Below are 12,709 nucleotides of genomic sequence, written 5' to 3' on the forward strand. Positions count from 1 at the left end.
TTTATTCCCTCAGACTCAGAACGTGTGTTTGACATGAAAAACAGATTTTGGTCTGAGGGAGTCACGACACTGGTTCGGGTTCTGTTGACAGGGGGCGCAATTTACGTGGGCTAGAGTACCGATGGGATTTAAAAATAGTCCCACTTGGTATCATTCTGCATTGAAGCAATCGTTAAAAGGGTGTACATTTGAAGGTTCTCTGTTGGTACAATACATGGATGATTTGTTATTAGCGTCAAAAGACGAAGAAACTCATATGCGAGACCTCACCACATTGGTTGACTATTTGGGCAGAACATGGTCATAAAGCATCTTATGAGAAGGCACAAGTAGCAAAGCAAGAAGTAACATATTTGTGAGTTTCGATTTCCAAGGGCACGAAACACATTACCCGGGATCGGGTAGAAACCATGCATTCTTTGGCACGACCAAACACTCCTCGCACGCTCAGGAAAACGTGGAGTTTTCAATTTTGTTAGACATTTTATTCCGTCATTCTCTGAAACTGCTGAGCCACTTACAGAGTTGACGAAAGGGGGGGGGGGGGAGGGTCCCCATGAGAGGACAGACTGGAATCAAGAGTGTTAGGAAGCGTTTGTCGAGTTAAAGAAGCAATTGTGTCAAGCGCCAACATTGGGATTGCCAAACCTAAAATTACCTTTTAAAATGTTTGTTCATGAACAAGGACATTGTAGCGTGGTGGTTATGCAAAATCATGGGGGAAGAAAGAGACCAGTAATGTACTGGAGTAAATTGCTAGACTCGGTGGCAAAAGGAATGCCACTGTGCCTTAGGGCGGTACAAGCGACTGAAATGGTGTTGCACAACACGGCTTCCATTACAATGGGTCAAAAAGTAGATTTGTATGTTCCACATGCAGTTGAAACCATAGTGAACAGCACAAAAGCACAACATGTTACTAGTGCCTGATGGACAAAATGGGAGTTAACGTTAAATGGGGAAAATCTACAATTTCATAAGATTGGTGCTTTGAATCCCGCGTTGTTAATGCCGTTGCCTGGGGAGGGTGAAGCACATACATGTAACCCAGATCAGATAACTCCAAAACCTAGGCCTGACTTGCAAGAGACAGCATTAGAATCGGGAAAAGTATTGTATACAGATGGCTCTAGTTACATGACCACGAAGGGAAGAGAGTAACGGGGTACGCTGTGTGTGATGACAGAGGAATAGTAAAGGCAGGCCCAATGTCAGCCCAGGGGGCGGAGTTACATGCATTGGCCGAGGCTTGTAGGTAATCGAAGGGGAGAATGTAACAATATACACGGATTCTCGGTATGCATTTGGGGTAGTTCATGATTTCATTATACATTGTGGTCACAAAGGGGCATGTTAACATTGACAGGAACACCAATAAAAAATGGACAGGAGGTAGAGGCATTATTAGAAGCATGTCAGTTACCCAGTAAATTAGCAGTGGTGAAATGTGAAGCTCATACCAGTCGCACAGATAAAATCGCCATAGGTAATCGTAGAGCAGACGAAATGGCTAAGGTGGCTGCCTTGGTGAGAGAAAGTGTTAGAGAACCACATGTAAATATTGTGAATACGAAGGCTGGGATTGTGAGTCTAAAAGATTTACAGCAGCAAACTAACAAGAAAGAAATGTGGGAGTGGTTAGAACAGGGGTGCCAAGTAGACATTGAAGGGCTGTGTTATAACCCTACCACTGGAACGCCCATGGCGCCAAGTGGGATACATGTTACTCTTTCTGAAAAGTATCATGGACCAACTCAATCGGCTGTGAACATGTACTCTCAATTCAAGACAACATTGTGGGGAAAGGGCGTGTTAAGAACATTTTGTGACTGAGGCAATAGATGTATGATATGTGCCAAACATAATATTGCACCAACATGCCTACTCCTGCCCGACAGCAACCCTTGCCGGAAGGAACATTCACATCATTGTAGATTGATTTTATAGGGCCACTCCCTCGAAGCAGGGGGAAGACCCATGCATTGGTGGTGGTAGACAGGTTTTCAAGATGGACGGAAGTATTTGCAACTTCCACAGCATCAGCGAACTTTGTAGCACACACTTTGTTGAGGGAAGTGATACCGAGATGGGGCTTATTTCGGACATTAGATTCCGATCAAAGAACGCATTTCACTTCTAAAGTGCTACAAGCGGTATGTAAGGCTTTGGGAATCTCCCATGCTTTTCATTGTCCGTATAGGCCGCAAGCGGCAGGGATTACGCAGCGTCAGAATTGTTCGATTAAGGAGAAATTGGCCAAGAGTTTAGGTACCGAAGGGAAAGACTGGGTTACAAATTTACCCGTGGTACTGATGTCAATGAGGGCGTCAACAAACGACACTACTCTAGTGTCCGTGAGTTATTTACTCTGAAAAATAAGAACCTAACAGTACCTTCAGGCATTTGGAAATTGCTACCAAGGATGAACCAGTGCTTGTGGAGGTCTACAATTTTTTCCCCTAGGTCTTGGCTGATTTCTTTTGATTTTCCCATGATGTCAAGCAAAGAGGCACTGAGTTTGAAGGTAGGCCTTGAAATACATTCACAGGTACACCTCCAATTGACTCAAATTATGTCAATTAGCCTATCAGAAGCTTCTAAAGCCTTGACATGATTTTCTGGAATTTCCAAGCTGTTTAAAGGCACAGTCAACTTAGTGTATGTAAACTTCTGACCCACTAGAATTGTGATACAGTGAGTGAAATAATAATAAGTGAAATAATCTGTCTGTAAACAATTGTTGGAAAAAGGACTTGTGTCATGCACAAAGTAGATGTCCTAACCGACTTGCCAAAACTATAGTTTGTTAACAAGAAATTTGTGGAGTGGTTGAAAAACTAGTTTTAATGACTCCAACCTAAGTGTATTCAAACTTCCGACTTCAACTGTAGTTTCTACCATTACTCAGCCAACTCGCCCAGGCACACTGACCTTAGCCTGTTGCTCAAAGAGCTCCCTCTGTCTGACAGGGTCGTTCAACTCAGTGTAGGCATTACAGATCTCCTTCTTCAATACAAACAGCTCAAAACGCTCCGTCAGGCCTTTCTCTGACCGGTGCCTGTATGGGGAGAGATCAAGGAGAGCATAGCTAGAGACATCAGCATTGACAAGCAGGAGGCACTGCAATACCTATGACTCTGTTTCAAATGGTAACCTGCAGTCCATTGGAATGTGAATAAGAGCACTGTTGCTTGTTTTTAAATGAGTGTAATATGGATAGGAAGAGCTCACCACTTGGCCAGGGGGCTCATGATCTGTGGGTGGTCACAGATGAACGTGGGGTTGATACACGTGACTTCCAGGAAGTCTCCCACCAACTGCAGGGATAAACATCAACTTCAGTTTAGTCGTGATGTCAACAACACGGAAGGGGTATAGGAGGGTTTCCTGATGTAGATTAGAAAAGGCACCTTGTCAAGGAGGCGGGCAGTGGTTCTAGGAGGAGGGCACTCCACTCCTTTCTGGGCACACAGTTCATCAAAGAATTTACGGGTCTCTGGGGTGGGTGGAGAGGGACAGGTCAGTAAGACAACCTAGGAAATTCTATAAATATATAGAGGTATAGCCGTGGCACAGTATTGACCGCCATTCATTCCCTTACCGTCACTGTCGTAGGTGTCAGCAGCTGGGAACTTGACGCCCATCTCCTTCTCCAGGTCGTGAGTCATGCTGACCCTCTTGAAGGGAGGAGTGAAGTCGATCTCATAGGTCGGGCCCTCTGGACCCTCTGGATGATACTTCACTTTGTACCCTCCAGTGATGTGCTTGACCATCCCTGATGGGAAGAGAGAGAGCAGACCAGTTAGTAAGGGAACCTACCAGCTACATGTCACTGTGAGTAACACTAATATAAATATATATATAAATATAAATATATAAATAAATAAAAAAAAATATATATATATATATATATATATATATATATATATATATATATATATAGTAGAAACACCCCCTTCACTCACCCGAGAGAAGCTTCTCTGTGATATCCATCAAGTCATAGTAATCTGCATAGGCCATATAGAATTCGCAGGTGGTGAACTCTGGATTGTGGGTGAGGTCAATGCCTTCGTTTCTGAACTGCCGTCCAATCTCATACACTCTGTCAATCCCCCCAACCACAAGCATCTGGGGAAAAAATACACAGAAATATGAGCATGTAGTTGAAAGTGTTTTTTCATGTGTTACTGGTCCTTCCTCAGGGGACATGTTACCTTGTGGTAGAGCTCAGGAGCGATCCTCATGTAAAGGTTCATGTCTAGGTCGTTATGGTAGGTCACAAAGGGTTTGGCCACGGCCCCACCAGGAATCAGGTTCATCATGGGCGTCTCAATCTGTAAGAAACGTGTGTTGTGGTTTAAAAGTCTCAGTTACCCATCTCCATCTATCACCAAAACCCTGTTTGTGAAAAAGAAGCCTTTAAAATGACTTTCCACATCAAAGAGAAGACAGCTTTACCCCTCTTGAACTCTTAACCTGAACTCCTCCACACTCCAATGTCATTTCCCAGACACATGTGCCCCCTAGTGGCCATTTCCCTCACCTCCAGGAATCCCAGCCCGTCCAGGAAGCTGCGGAGGTAAGTGATGATCTTGGCACGTGTTACAAACTTCTGCCTCACATAGTCATTGAGAATCAGATCCAGGTATCGCTGGCGGAATCGTGTTTCCTAGAGGCAATTGGTTAGAGATAGTGTGAGGATCCCTAAAAATGGTAATTTCTTCTGCAGGTTACATGAATTAAAGGTGTCCTGTATCATCTCTCATTCATATGAAGGCCTGACATGTTTTCTGTATGTCCACTACAGGATTGTGAAGGTGCTCACCTTGTCCTTGAGACCAAAGTGCAGGTGGGGCAGCATGTGCAAGCAAGGTGAAAGCAGGGTCATCTCTATGGGAATGATGCTCAGCTCGCCCTTTTTGGTCTTCCCTGGATTACCACGAACACCAATGATGTCACCACGCCGCAGCTTGTTGTTGATGCGCACAAACTCCTCCTCAGACTTGTAGCTCCTGACAGGGAAGATGGACAGACGGGGTTAGAAAAGATACATGTGGGAGTTATGAGCTCACATGAGTAGTGGAGTTCTGGGAAGGACCATGTTCTGTACCTGTTGGTTGCCATAACTTGCAGCTTGACGCCTTCCCCTCGCAAGTCATAGAAGATTAACTTGGCCCCAGACTCTCTCTTGGCGTGGACACGACCTGCCAACAACAGAGTTTGACATATGTCAAAAATATAGATTGACCATCAAATGACATTATTCCAAAACACAATAGTTGAAAACTACCTGACACATTGAGGACAATGTCTGTTAGCTGGTCTCCAGGCTGTAGGTGGTTGTATTTCTCAATGAAATCTGTGAGCGACAGATCTACATTGTACTTGTGAGGGTATGGGTCCTCTGCTGTGCCCTTCAGAGCCTGGATGGCTTGAGTGCGGATCTTAAAGTATTGCTATTTGGATAAACAATATAAAGTGATGTTACAGCAAATGTACAAGAGCTCAATTACTGCAGCTCTATTTTTGAGAAATACACTACCGGTCAAAAGTTTTAGAACACCGTAATCTTAGTGTGAGTCATGTTACAAAATTTCAAGTTTGCATGTACAGTACCAGTCAAAAGTTTGTGTACACCTACTCATTCAAGTTTTTTTGTAGAATAATAGTGAAGACATCAACTATGAAATAACACATATGGAATCATGTAATAACACATATGGAATCATGTAATAATCAAAAAGTGTTGTTACACAAATCAAAATATATTTTACATTTGATATTCTTCAAATTGCCACCATTTGCCTTGATGACAGCTTGGCACACTCCTGGCATTCTCTCAACCAGCTTCACCTGGAATGCTTTCCAACAGTCTTGAAGGAGTTCCCATATATGCTGAGCACTTGTTGGCTGCTGTTCCTTCACTCTGCGGTCCAACTCATCCCAAACCATCTCAATGGGGTTGAGGTCAGGGGACTGTGAAGGCCAGGTCATCTGATGCAGCACTCTATCACTCTCTTTCTTGGTCAAATAGCCCTTACACAGCCGTGGAGGTGTGTTGGGTCATTGTCCTGTTGAAAAAAAAGGTTGTCCCCCTAAGCCCAAACCTGATGGGAAGGCGTATCGCTGCAGAATGCGGTGGTAGCCATGCTGGTTAAGTGTGCCTTGAATTCTAAATAAATCACAGACGGCGTCACCAGCAAAGCACCCCCACACCATTATACCACCTCCTCCATGCTTTATGGTGGGAAATACACACGCGGAGCTCATCCGTCCACCTACTCTGCATCTCACAAAGACACGGTGGTTGGAACAAAAAAACAAACAAATTTGGGCTCCAGACAAAAGGACACCGATCTAATGTCTATTGCTCGTGTTTCTTGGCCCAAGCAAGTCTCTTCTTATTGGTGTCCTTTAGTAGTGGTTTCTTTGCTGCAATTCGACCATGAAGGCCTGATTCACAGTCTCCTCTGAACAGTTGATGTTGAGATGTGTCTGTTACTTGAACTCTGAAGCATTTATTTGGGAAGCAATTTCTGAGGCTGGTAACTCTAATGAACTTCCTCTGCAGCAGATTGCAGCCCAAATAAATGCTTCAGAGTTACCTCTGGTAACTCTGGGTCTTCCATTCCTGTGGCGGTCCTCATGAGAGCCAGTTAGCGCTTGATGGTTTTTGCGACTGCACTTGAAGAAACTTTGAAAGTTCTTGAAATGTTCTGTATTGACTGACCTTCATGTCAAAGTAATGATGGACTCTTTGCTTATTTGAGCTGTTCTTGCCATTATATGGACTTGGTATGTTATCAAATAGGGCTATCTTCTGTATACCCCCCTACCTTGTCACAACAAAACTGATTGGATCAAACGCATTAAGAAGGAAAGAAATTCCACAAATTATCAAGGCACACCTGTTAATTGAAATTCATTCCAGGTGACTACTTCATGAAGCTGGTTGAGAGAATGCCAAGAGTGTGCAAAGCTGTCAAGGCAAAGGGTGGCTATTTGAAGAATCTCAAATATATTTAGATTTGTGGTTACTATATGATTCCATATGTGTTATTTCATAGTTTTGATGTCTTCACTATTATTCTACAATGTTGAAAATAGTAAAAATAAGGAAAAACCCTTGACTGAGTAGGTGTCCTAAAACTTTTGACCAGTAGTGTATATACATTTTTAATCTTCTATTAAGATCAGCAGTCAAATGTTCCCAAGCATATCACAAGAGGGAGGGAAGGACAATCATAAACATCCATATAGCTCACGTTAGGGTCCAGGGTCTCCTCATCTGCATTCTGATCTGCCTGGTCATTGGTCTCCTGCTGCTCAACCTGCTCTTTGACTTTGGCTTCCTTCTCAGATGCCTTCTTCTCAGCTTTCATTCGCCTCTTCAGCTCACTGACGACAACAACAACAGACACAGAGGGTAACAAGTGGACTCAGCATCGGGGTTGAGGGGACTACTTTATAAGCCCATACAAGTAATGCCTAAAAAGGGAATCATTCATGACAAAAGGTTGGTTGTTTTTCTCACTGAATGGAAAAGCCACCAACCTTTTGTCACCTCGCCAGCGATTCCCCTGAATTAGAGCTGGGACTGACGCTGCACTGGGGAGAGCGAACTTTACCCCCTGAGCCCTGACCCCAAAGGCTTGGCACACCTGGTACCTGGCAGTTCTGACCACCAGAGTCAGCATGGTGATGCAGGCTGACCTACTGTGCTACACCAGTCAATGACCAGACCTGGAGACACACACACAGAGCACAGCTGACATATTTCTGTGAATTTGAAACATGGGACCAACACTTTACATGTTGCGTTTATATTTTTGTTCAGTGTAAACGGGTTTAGTAACAGTGGTGTAAAGTAAGTAGAAATATTTTGAAATACTACTTAAGTCATTTTTTGGGGGGGGGGGGGGGGTGTCTTGTACTTTACTATTTTGACCATTTTTACTCCACTACATTGGAGTAAAAGTCGCAGGACTTTGCAGTTCGAAAACTCTGCCATCATTTTCAAATGGCCCTGAGATATATCAGGGATGTCTCTCTATAGAAGTCCCTGGCCTCACACCAATACACGGATTTAAGAGTCAAGCTGTCATTCAAAATGAACAACCAACCCTTGTCAGTGTTGATATCCTATGTCGGGTCGTGATTTGGTTAAGTTAAATAACAAAGCAACTGATTTTGCTTCTTTTCCATTTCGGAAGCCTCCTAGACTGAATAAATTCTCATCTAATCCGTGATATAAAAATGCTCAGATTCCATGTGTCATTTGAATATGGTTAGTTTAAAGTGGAACTGACAGCGTTTTAGCAACATTACTTTTATTTTTATTTATTTTTTACATTTTCTGACAATGTGAGCACTTAGATGTGGTAATTTCCACGTCTTAATAAATTCATTGAATGTTTGGGAATGATGTTTGAAAACTATCGCAATGTAGAGTGGGAAAGTGGCCATGCATTTGGAAAATGAATAGATACTGCAGTAAATAAATTGCAACAAAAAAAACATCTGTCTCACCCAGGACCGGAGTCTACGCAGACCGGTGCAGAATAGCCACTCAGAGCTACAGTAGGCCTTTATGCCACACAGACCTCCTATCATTCACTTTGAACTGGACTGTGTTTAAAAGCAGTAGCAACGGCGCGATTTTAGATAATTAGAAAGAATTCGCCAAAAGCCACAAAATACACCTGAATGGATTTCTACAAATATTTAAATGTGATTGGGAGTCCTATTGATCAAACAACCATGAAAAAGGTAGGCTCCCTCCCCCTAGTTATGCACATCAACAACAAGATCAAGAACTAATGCTAGCCAGAGCGAGATGAGCTAAACTCTAACGAGGGAACATTAGATAAACCCTCAAACTTATTCAGCTAGTTAGCCATCAAAAATTGCACTGATAAACGATGGGGAATAGTAGCCTGCTCGTCCTTCTGAAGCTTGCCTGGCAATGCGTGCTTGTCCCCAAAGCACATTTTGACAACTGAATGGGAACTTTCCTGCACGCACATTTGATCAATGCCAAATACATTTGATTGACAACTAAAGGGTGCGTTGGTAAATTACCTTCAGCGTGTCAGTGCGCGCTGGGTCGTTCGGAAAGTCAGCGCATTGTCAGACACTACACTGGACGATGTGGCTGAGGAGTGGGGTTGATCTGAGCATTCCTCACAATTGCAGTCAAGCACCAAGCTAACTGGCCACCTCACTCTGACCATTTTACCCGCCCTAGCAGAGCTGGTTAGGCTGTTTACATGTTATCTAGAGTGTTAGTGACTAACTGTGCTAGTGGCAACAATTCATCAGTTATTCTGCGCTCTGGCACATTCAGACGAGTGCTCGGAAATCGAAGTAGATAGCCAGAGATATGCTAACTGGATAATAGTCGTTCAAATTCAGAATAGTTAACTAGATAGCAAAGCGATTCACATTTATTGCTAGTTAACCAAATGACACCTGTATCTCTAGCCACCGGAAAAAAGAGGGAAAAAGGTCAGTCACTCACTCACTTATCCAATGACATCCTCCTTAGCTAGCTAGCTAACGTTAGGCGCCATGCTTTAACTTGCTAAATAAATAGCTACATAAATAGATATGCTAGCTTATTAGCCACGTTATGACTGACCTGTGATCATTGCCCTTGCTAGGTTTATTGTATTGCAATCCCCAGGATTAGTTACATTTCTTCATATCATATGAGTAGTTAAAGCGCTGTCAGTTCAACTTTAAACAGCGCATACAACCCAATTATTTTTCCCTGTTCTATTGATGTTAATGTGATATCAATATGAGTGATTAACAAAATAGTGTTGCGTTAACCTTCCCACTTTGGCAACCCACTTTAAACAAAATGCAACAATCCAAAATGTAGCTGGCTATTTTTTACAAGTTGTCCTCTAACCAGTGATAAGCACATTATTCCCAGATTCCATGCGCCTTTTCAGTAGGGTTCCTTTGAACAGGATTTGCAACCTGACCCCCCCACCTTGTTCTATTGATTACAATGTGATATCGATATGAGTGATTGACAAATACGTGTTGCATTTCCCTTTGTTTTGGTGACCCCCAAATCAAAACATGATCCGTTTCAGGAAGCTAGGCGAATGTCGCACGTCGCTAATACACAGGAGTAAATGTAAATGTAAAACATTTTTGGGGATAAAAATAGAATGTGAACTGGAGGTTGACCGATTAATCGGAATGGTCGATTAATTAGGGCCGATTTCAAGTTTTCATAACAATCGGACATCGGTATTTTTGGACACCGATTTGGCCGAGTATTATTACATTTTTCTTTTTAAATGTACACCTTTATTTAACCTCTCTTGTGTAGGGGGCAGTATTTTCACGGCCGGATGAAAAACATACCGAAATTAAAATGGCCTACTACTCGGACCCAGGAACTAGAATATGCATATTATAAGTAGATTTGGATAGAAAACACTCTGAAGTTTCTAAAACTGTTTGAATGATGTCTGTGAGTATAACATAACTCACATGGCAGGCAAAGACCTGAGAAAAATCCAACCAGGAAGTGGGAAATCTGGTGCTTGTAGTCTTTTCAAGTCATTGCCTATCTAACACACAGTGACTTAGGGTTCATTTTGCACTTCCTAAGGCTTCCACTAGATGTCAACAGTCTTTAGAACCTAGTTTCAGGCTTTTGCAGTGAACAGAGAGCGAACAAGAAGGCCGGGAAGTTGATGACTCAGAAAATGACATGAGTTTTGTGGCGCGCATTAACGTGATGAGGTAGCTGTGTTCCAAAACGTTTTTCAAGACATTGGAATCGTCCGGTTGGAATATTATTGAAGTTATGTTAAAAAGGCCCTAAAGATTGATGCTATACAACATTTGACATGTTTCAACGAACGTAAATAAAACTTTTTTTTTTTTTAACTTTTCGTCGTGAAATTTTGGGCGCGCTTCCTACATTTGGAGTAGCTTACTGAACGCGCAAACAACAAGGAGGTATTGACATAAATTATGGACTTTATCGAACAAAACAACATTTATTGTGGACCTGGGATTCCTGGAAGTGCCTTCTGATGAAGATCAAAGGTAAGTGAATATTTATAATGCCATTTCTTATTTTAGATGACTCCAAAATGGCGGGTATCTGTATTGTCTGATGTATTATTCTGAGCTTTCCCCGTGAAGCTTTTTTGAAATCTGTCACAGCGGTTGCATAAAGGAGATGGTTATCTATAATTCTTTGAATAACAGTTTAATATTTTATCAACGTTTATGATGAGTATTTTTGTAAATTGTTGTGCTGAATCACCGGCAGTATTGGAGGCAAAATATTTTCTGAACATCATGCGCCAATGTAAAATGCTGTTTTTGGATATAAATATGAACTTGATCGAACAAAACATACACGCATTGTCTAACATTGAGTCCTAGGAGTGTCATCTGATGAAGATCGTCAAAGGTTAGTGCTTAATTTTAGCTGAATTTCTGGTATTTGTGACCCCACTCCTGCTTGGAAAATGGCTGTGTGGTTTTTCTTGTGTTGGAACTGTCCTAACATAATCTAACTTTATGCTTTCGCCGTAAAGCCTTTTTGAAATCGGACAATGTGGTTACATCAAGGAGAAGTGTACCTTTAAAATGGTGTAAAATAGTCGTATGTTTGAGAACATTGAATTATGACATTTTGTTGTCTTGAATTTGGCACTCTGATTTTTCACTGGCTGTTGAATAGTGTGAACCGTGGGTGGGACGGTAGCGTCCCACCTGCCCAAGAGAGGTTAACTAGGCAAATCAGTTAAAAACACATTCTTATTTTCAATGACGGCCTAGGAACGGTGGGTTAACTGCCTTGTTTAGAGGTAGAACGACATATTTTGACCTTGTCAGCTCGGGGATTCAATCTTGCAACCGTACGGTTAACTAGTCCAACGCTCTAACCACCTGCCTTACATTGCACTCCACGAGGAGCCTGCCTGTTACGCGAATGCAGTAAGAAGCCAAGGTAAGTTGCTAGCTAGCATTAAACTTATCTTATAAAAAACAATCATAATCACTAGTTAACTACACATGGTTGATGATATTACTAGTTTATCTAGCGTGTCCTGCATTGCATATAATCGATGCGGTGCGCATTAGCGAAAAAGGACTGTCGTTGCTCCAACGTGTACCTAACCATAAACGCCAATGCCTTTCTTAACCAGGAAAATTGTGTCACTTCTCTTGCAACAGAGTCAGGGTATATGCAGCAGTTTGGGCCGCCTGGCTCGTTGCGAACTGTGTGAAGACCATTTCTTCCTAACAAAGATAGCCAACGTCGCCAAACGGGGGATGATTTAACAAAAGCTCATTTGCGAAAAAAGCACAATCGTTGCACGACTGTACCTAACCATGAACATCAATGCCTTTCTTAAAATCAATATACAGAAGTATATAATTTTAAACCTGTATATTTAGCTAAAATAAATCCAGGTTAGCAGGCAATATTAACCAGGTGAAATTGTGTCACTTCTCTTGCGTTCATTGCACGCAGAGTCAGGGTATATGCAACAGTTTGGGCCGCCTGGCTCGTTGCGAACTAATTTGCCAGAATTTTACGTAAGTATGACATAACATTGAAGGTTGTGCAATGTAACAGGAATATTTAGACTTATGGATGCCACCCTTTAGATAAAATACGGAACGGTTCCGTATTTCACTGAAAGAATAAACGTGATAGTTT

General features: G+C 42.2%; 1 protein-coding gene across 3 annotated transcripts in view; it reads right to left on the reverse strand.

Moving 5' to 3' along the window:
• LOC115167274 (lysine--tRNA ligase) overlaps positions 1-12,709 on the reverse strand; it is a 33,390-nt gene that overhangs the window by 6,478 nt on the left and 14,203 nt on the right. For 2 of the 3 annotated variants that reach the window (XM_029721524.1, XM_029721523.1), the window contains exons 2-12: positions 7,266-7,398; positions 5,291-5,456; positions 5,111-5,204; positions 4,826-5,012; positions 4,544-4,669; positions 4,215-4,334; positions 3,966-4,128; positions 3,602-3,775; positions 3,411-3,496; positions 3,232-3,317; positions 2,932-3,058 (exon numbers count right to left, since the gene is read on the reverse strand). In XM_029721524.1, coding sequence (XP_029577384.1) covers positions 2,932-3,058; positions 3,232-3,317; positions 3,411-3,496; positions 3,602-3,775; positions 3,966-4,128; positions 4,215-4,334; positions 4,544-4,669; positions 4,826-5,012; positions 5,111-5,204; positions 5,291-5,456; positions 7,266-7,398 — 1,462 coding nt within the window. Of the gene's footprint in view, positions 1-2,931; positions 3,059-3,231; positions 3,318-3,410; positions 3,497-3,601; positions 3,776-3,965; positions 4,129-4,214; positions 4,335-4,543; positions 4,670-4,825; positions 5,013-5,110; positions 5,205-5,290; positions 5,457-7,265; positions 7,399-7,554; positions 7,744-12,709 lie in introns of all 3 variants that reach the window. The other variant, XM_029721522.1, reaches the window with a different exon arrangement.

The sequence above is a fragment of the Salmo trutta genome, chromosome 29, assembly GCF_901001165.1.
Source record: "Salmo trutta chromosome 29, fSalTru1.1, whole genome shotgun sequence".
Classification (NCBI taxonomy): domain Eukaryota; kingdom Metazoa; phylum Chordata; class Actinopteri; order Salmoniformes; family Salmonidae; genus Salmo; species Salmo trutta.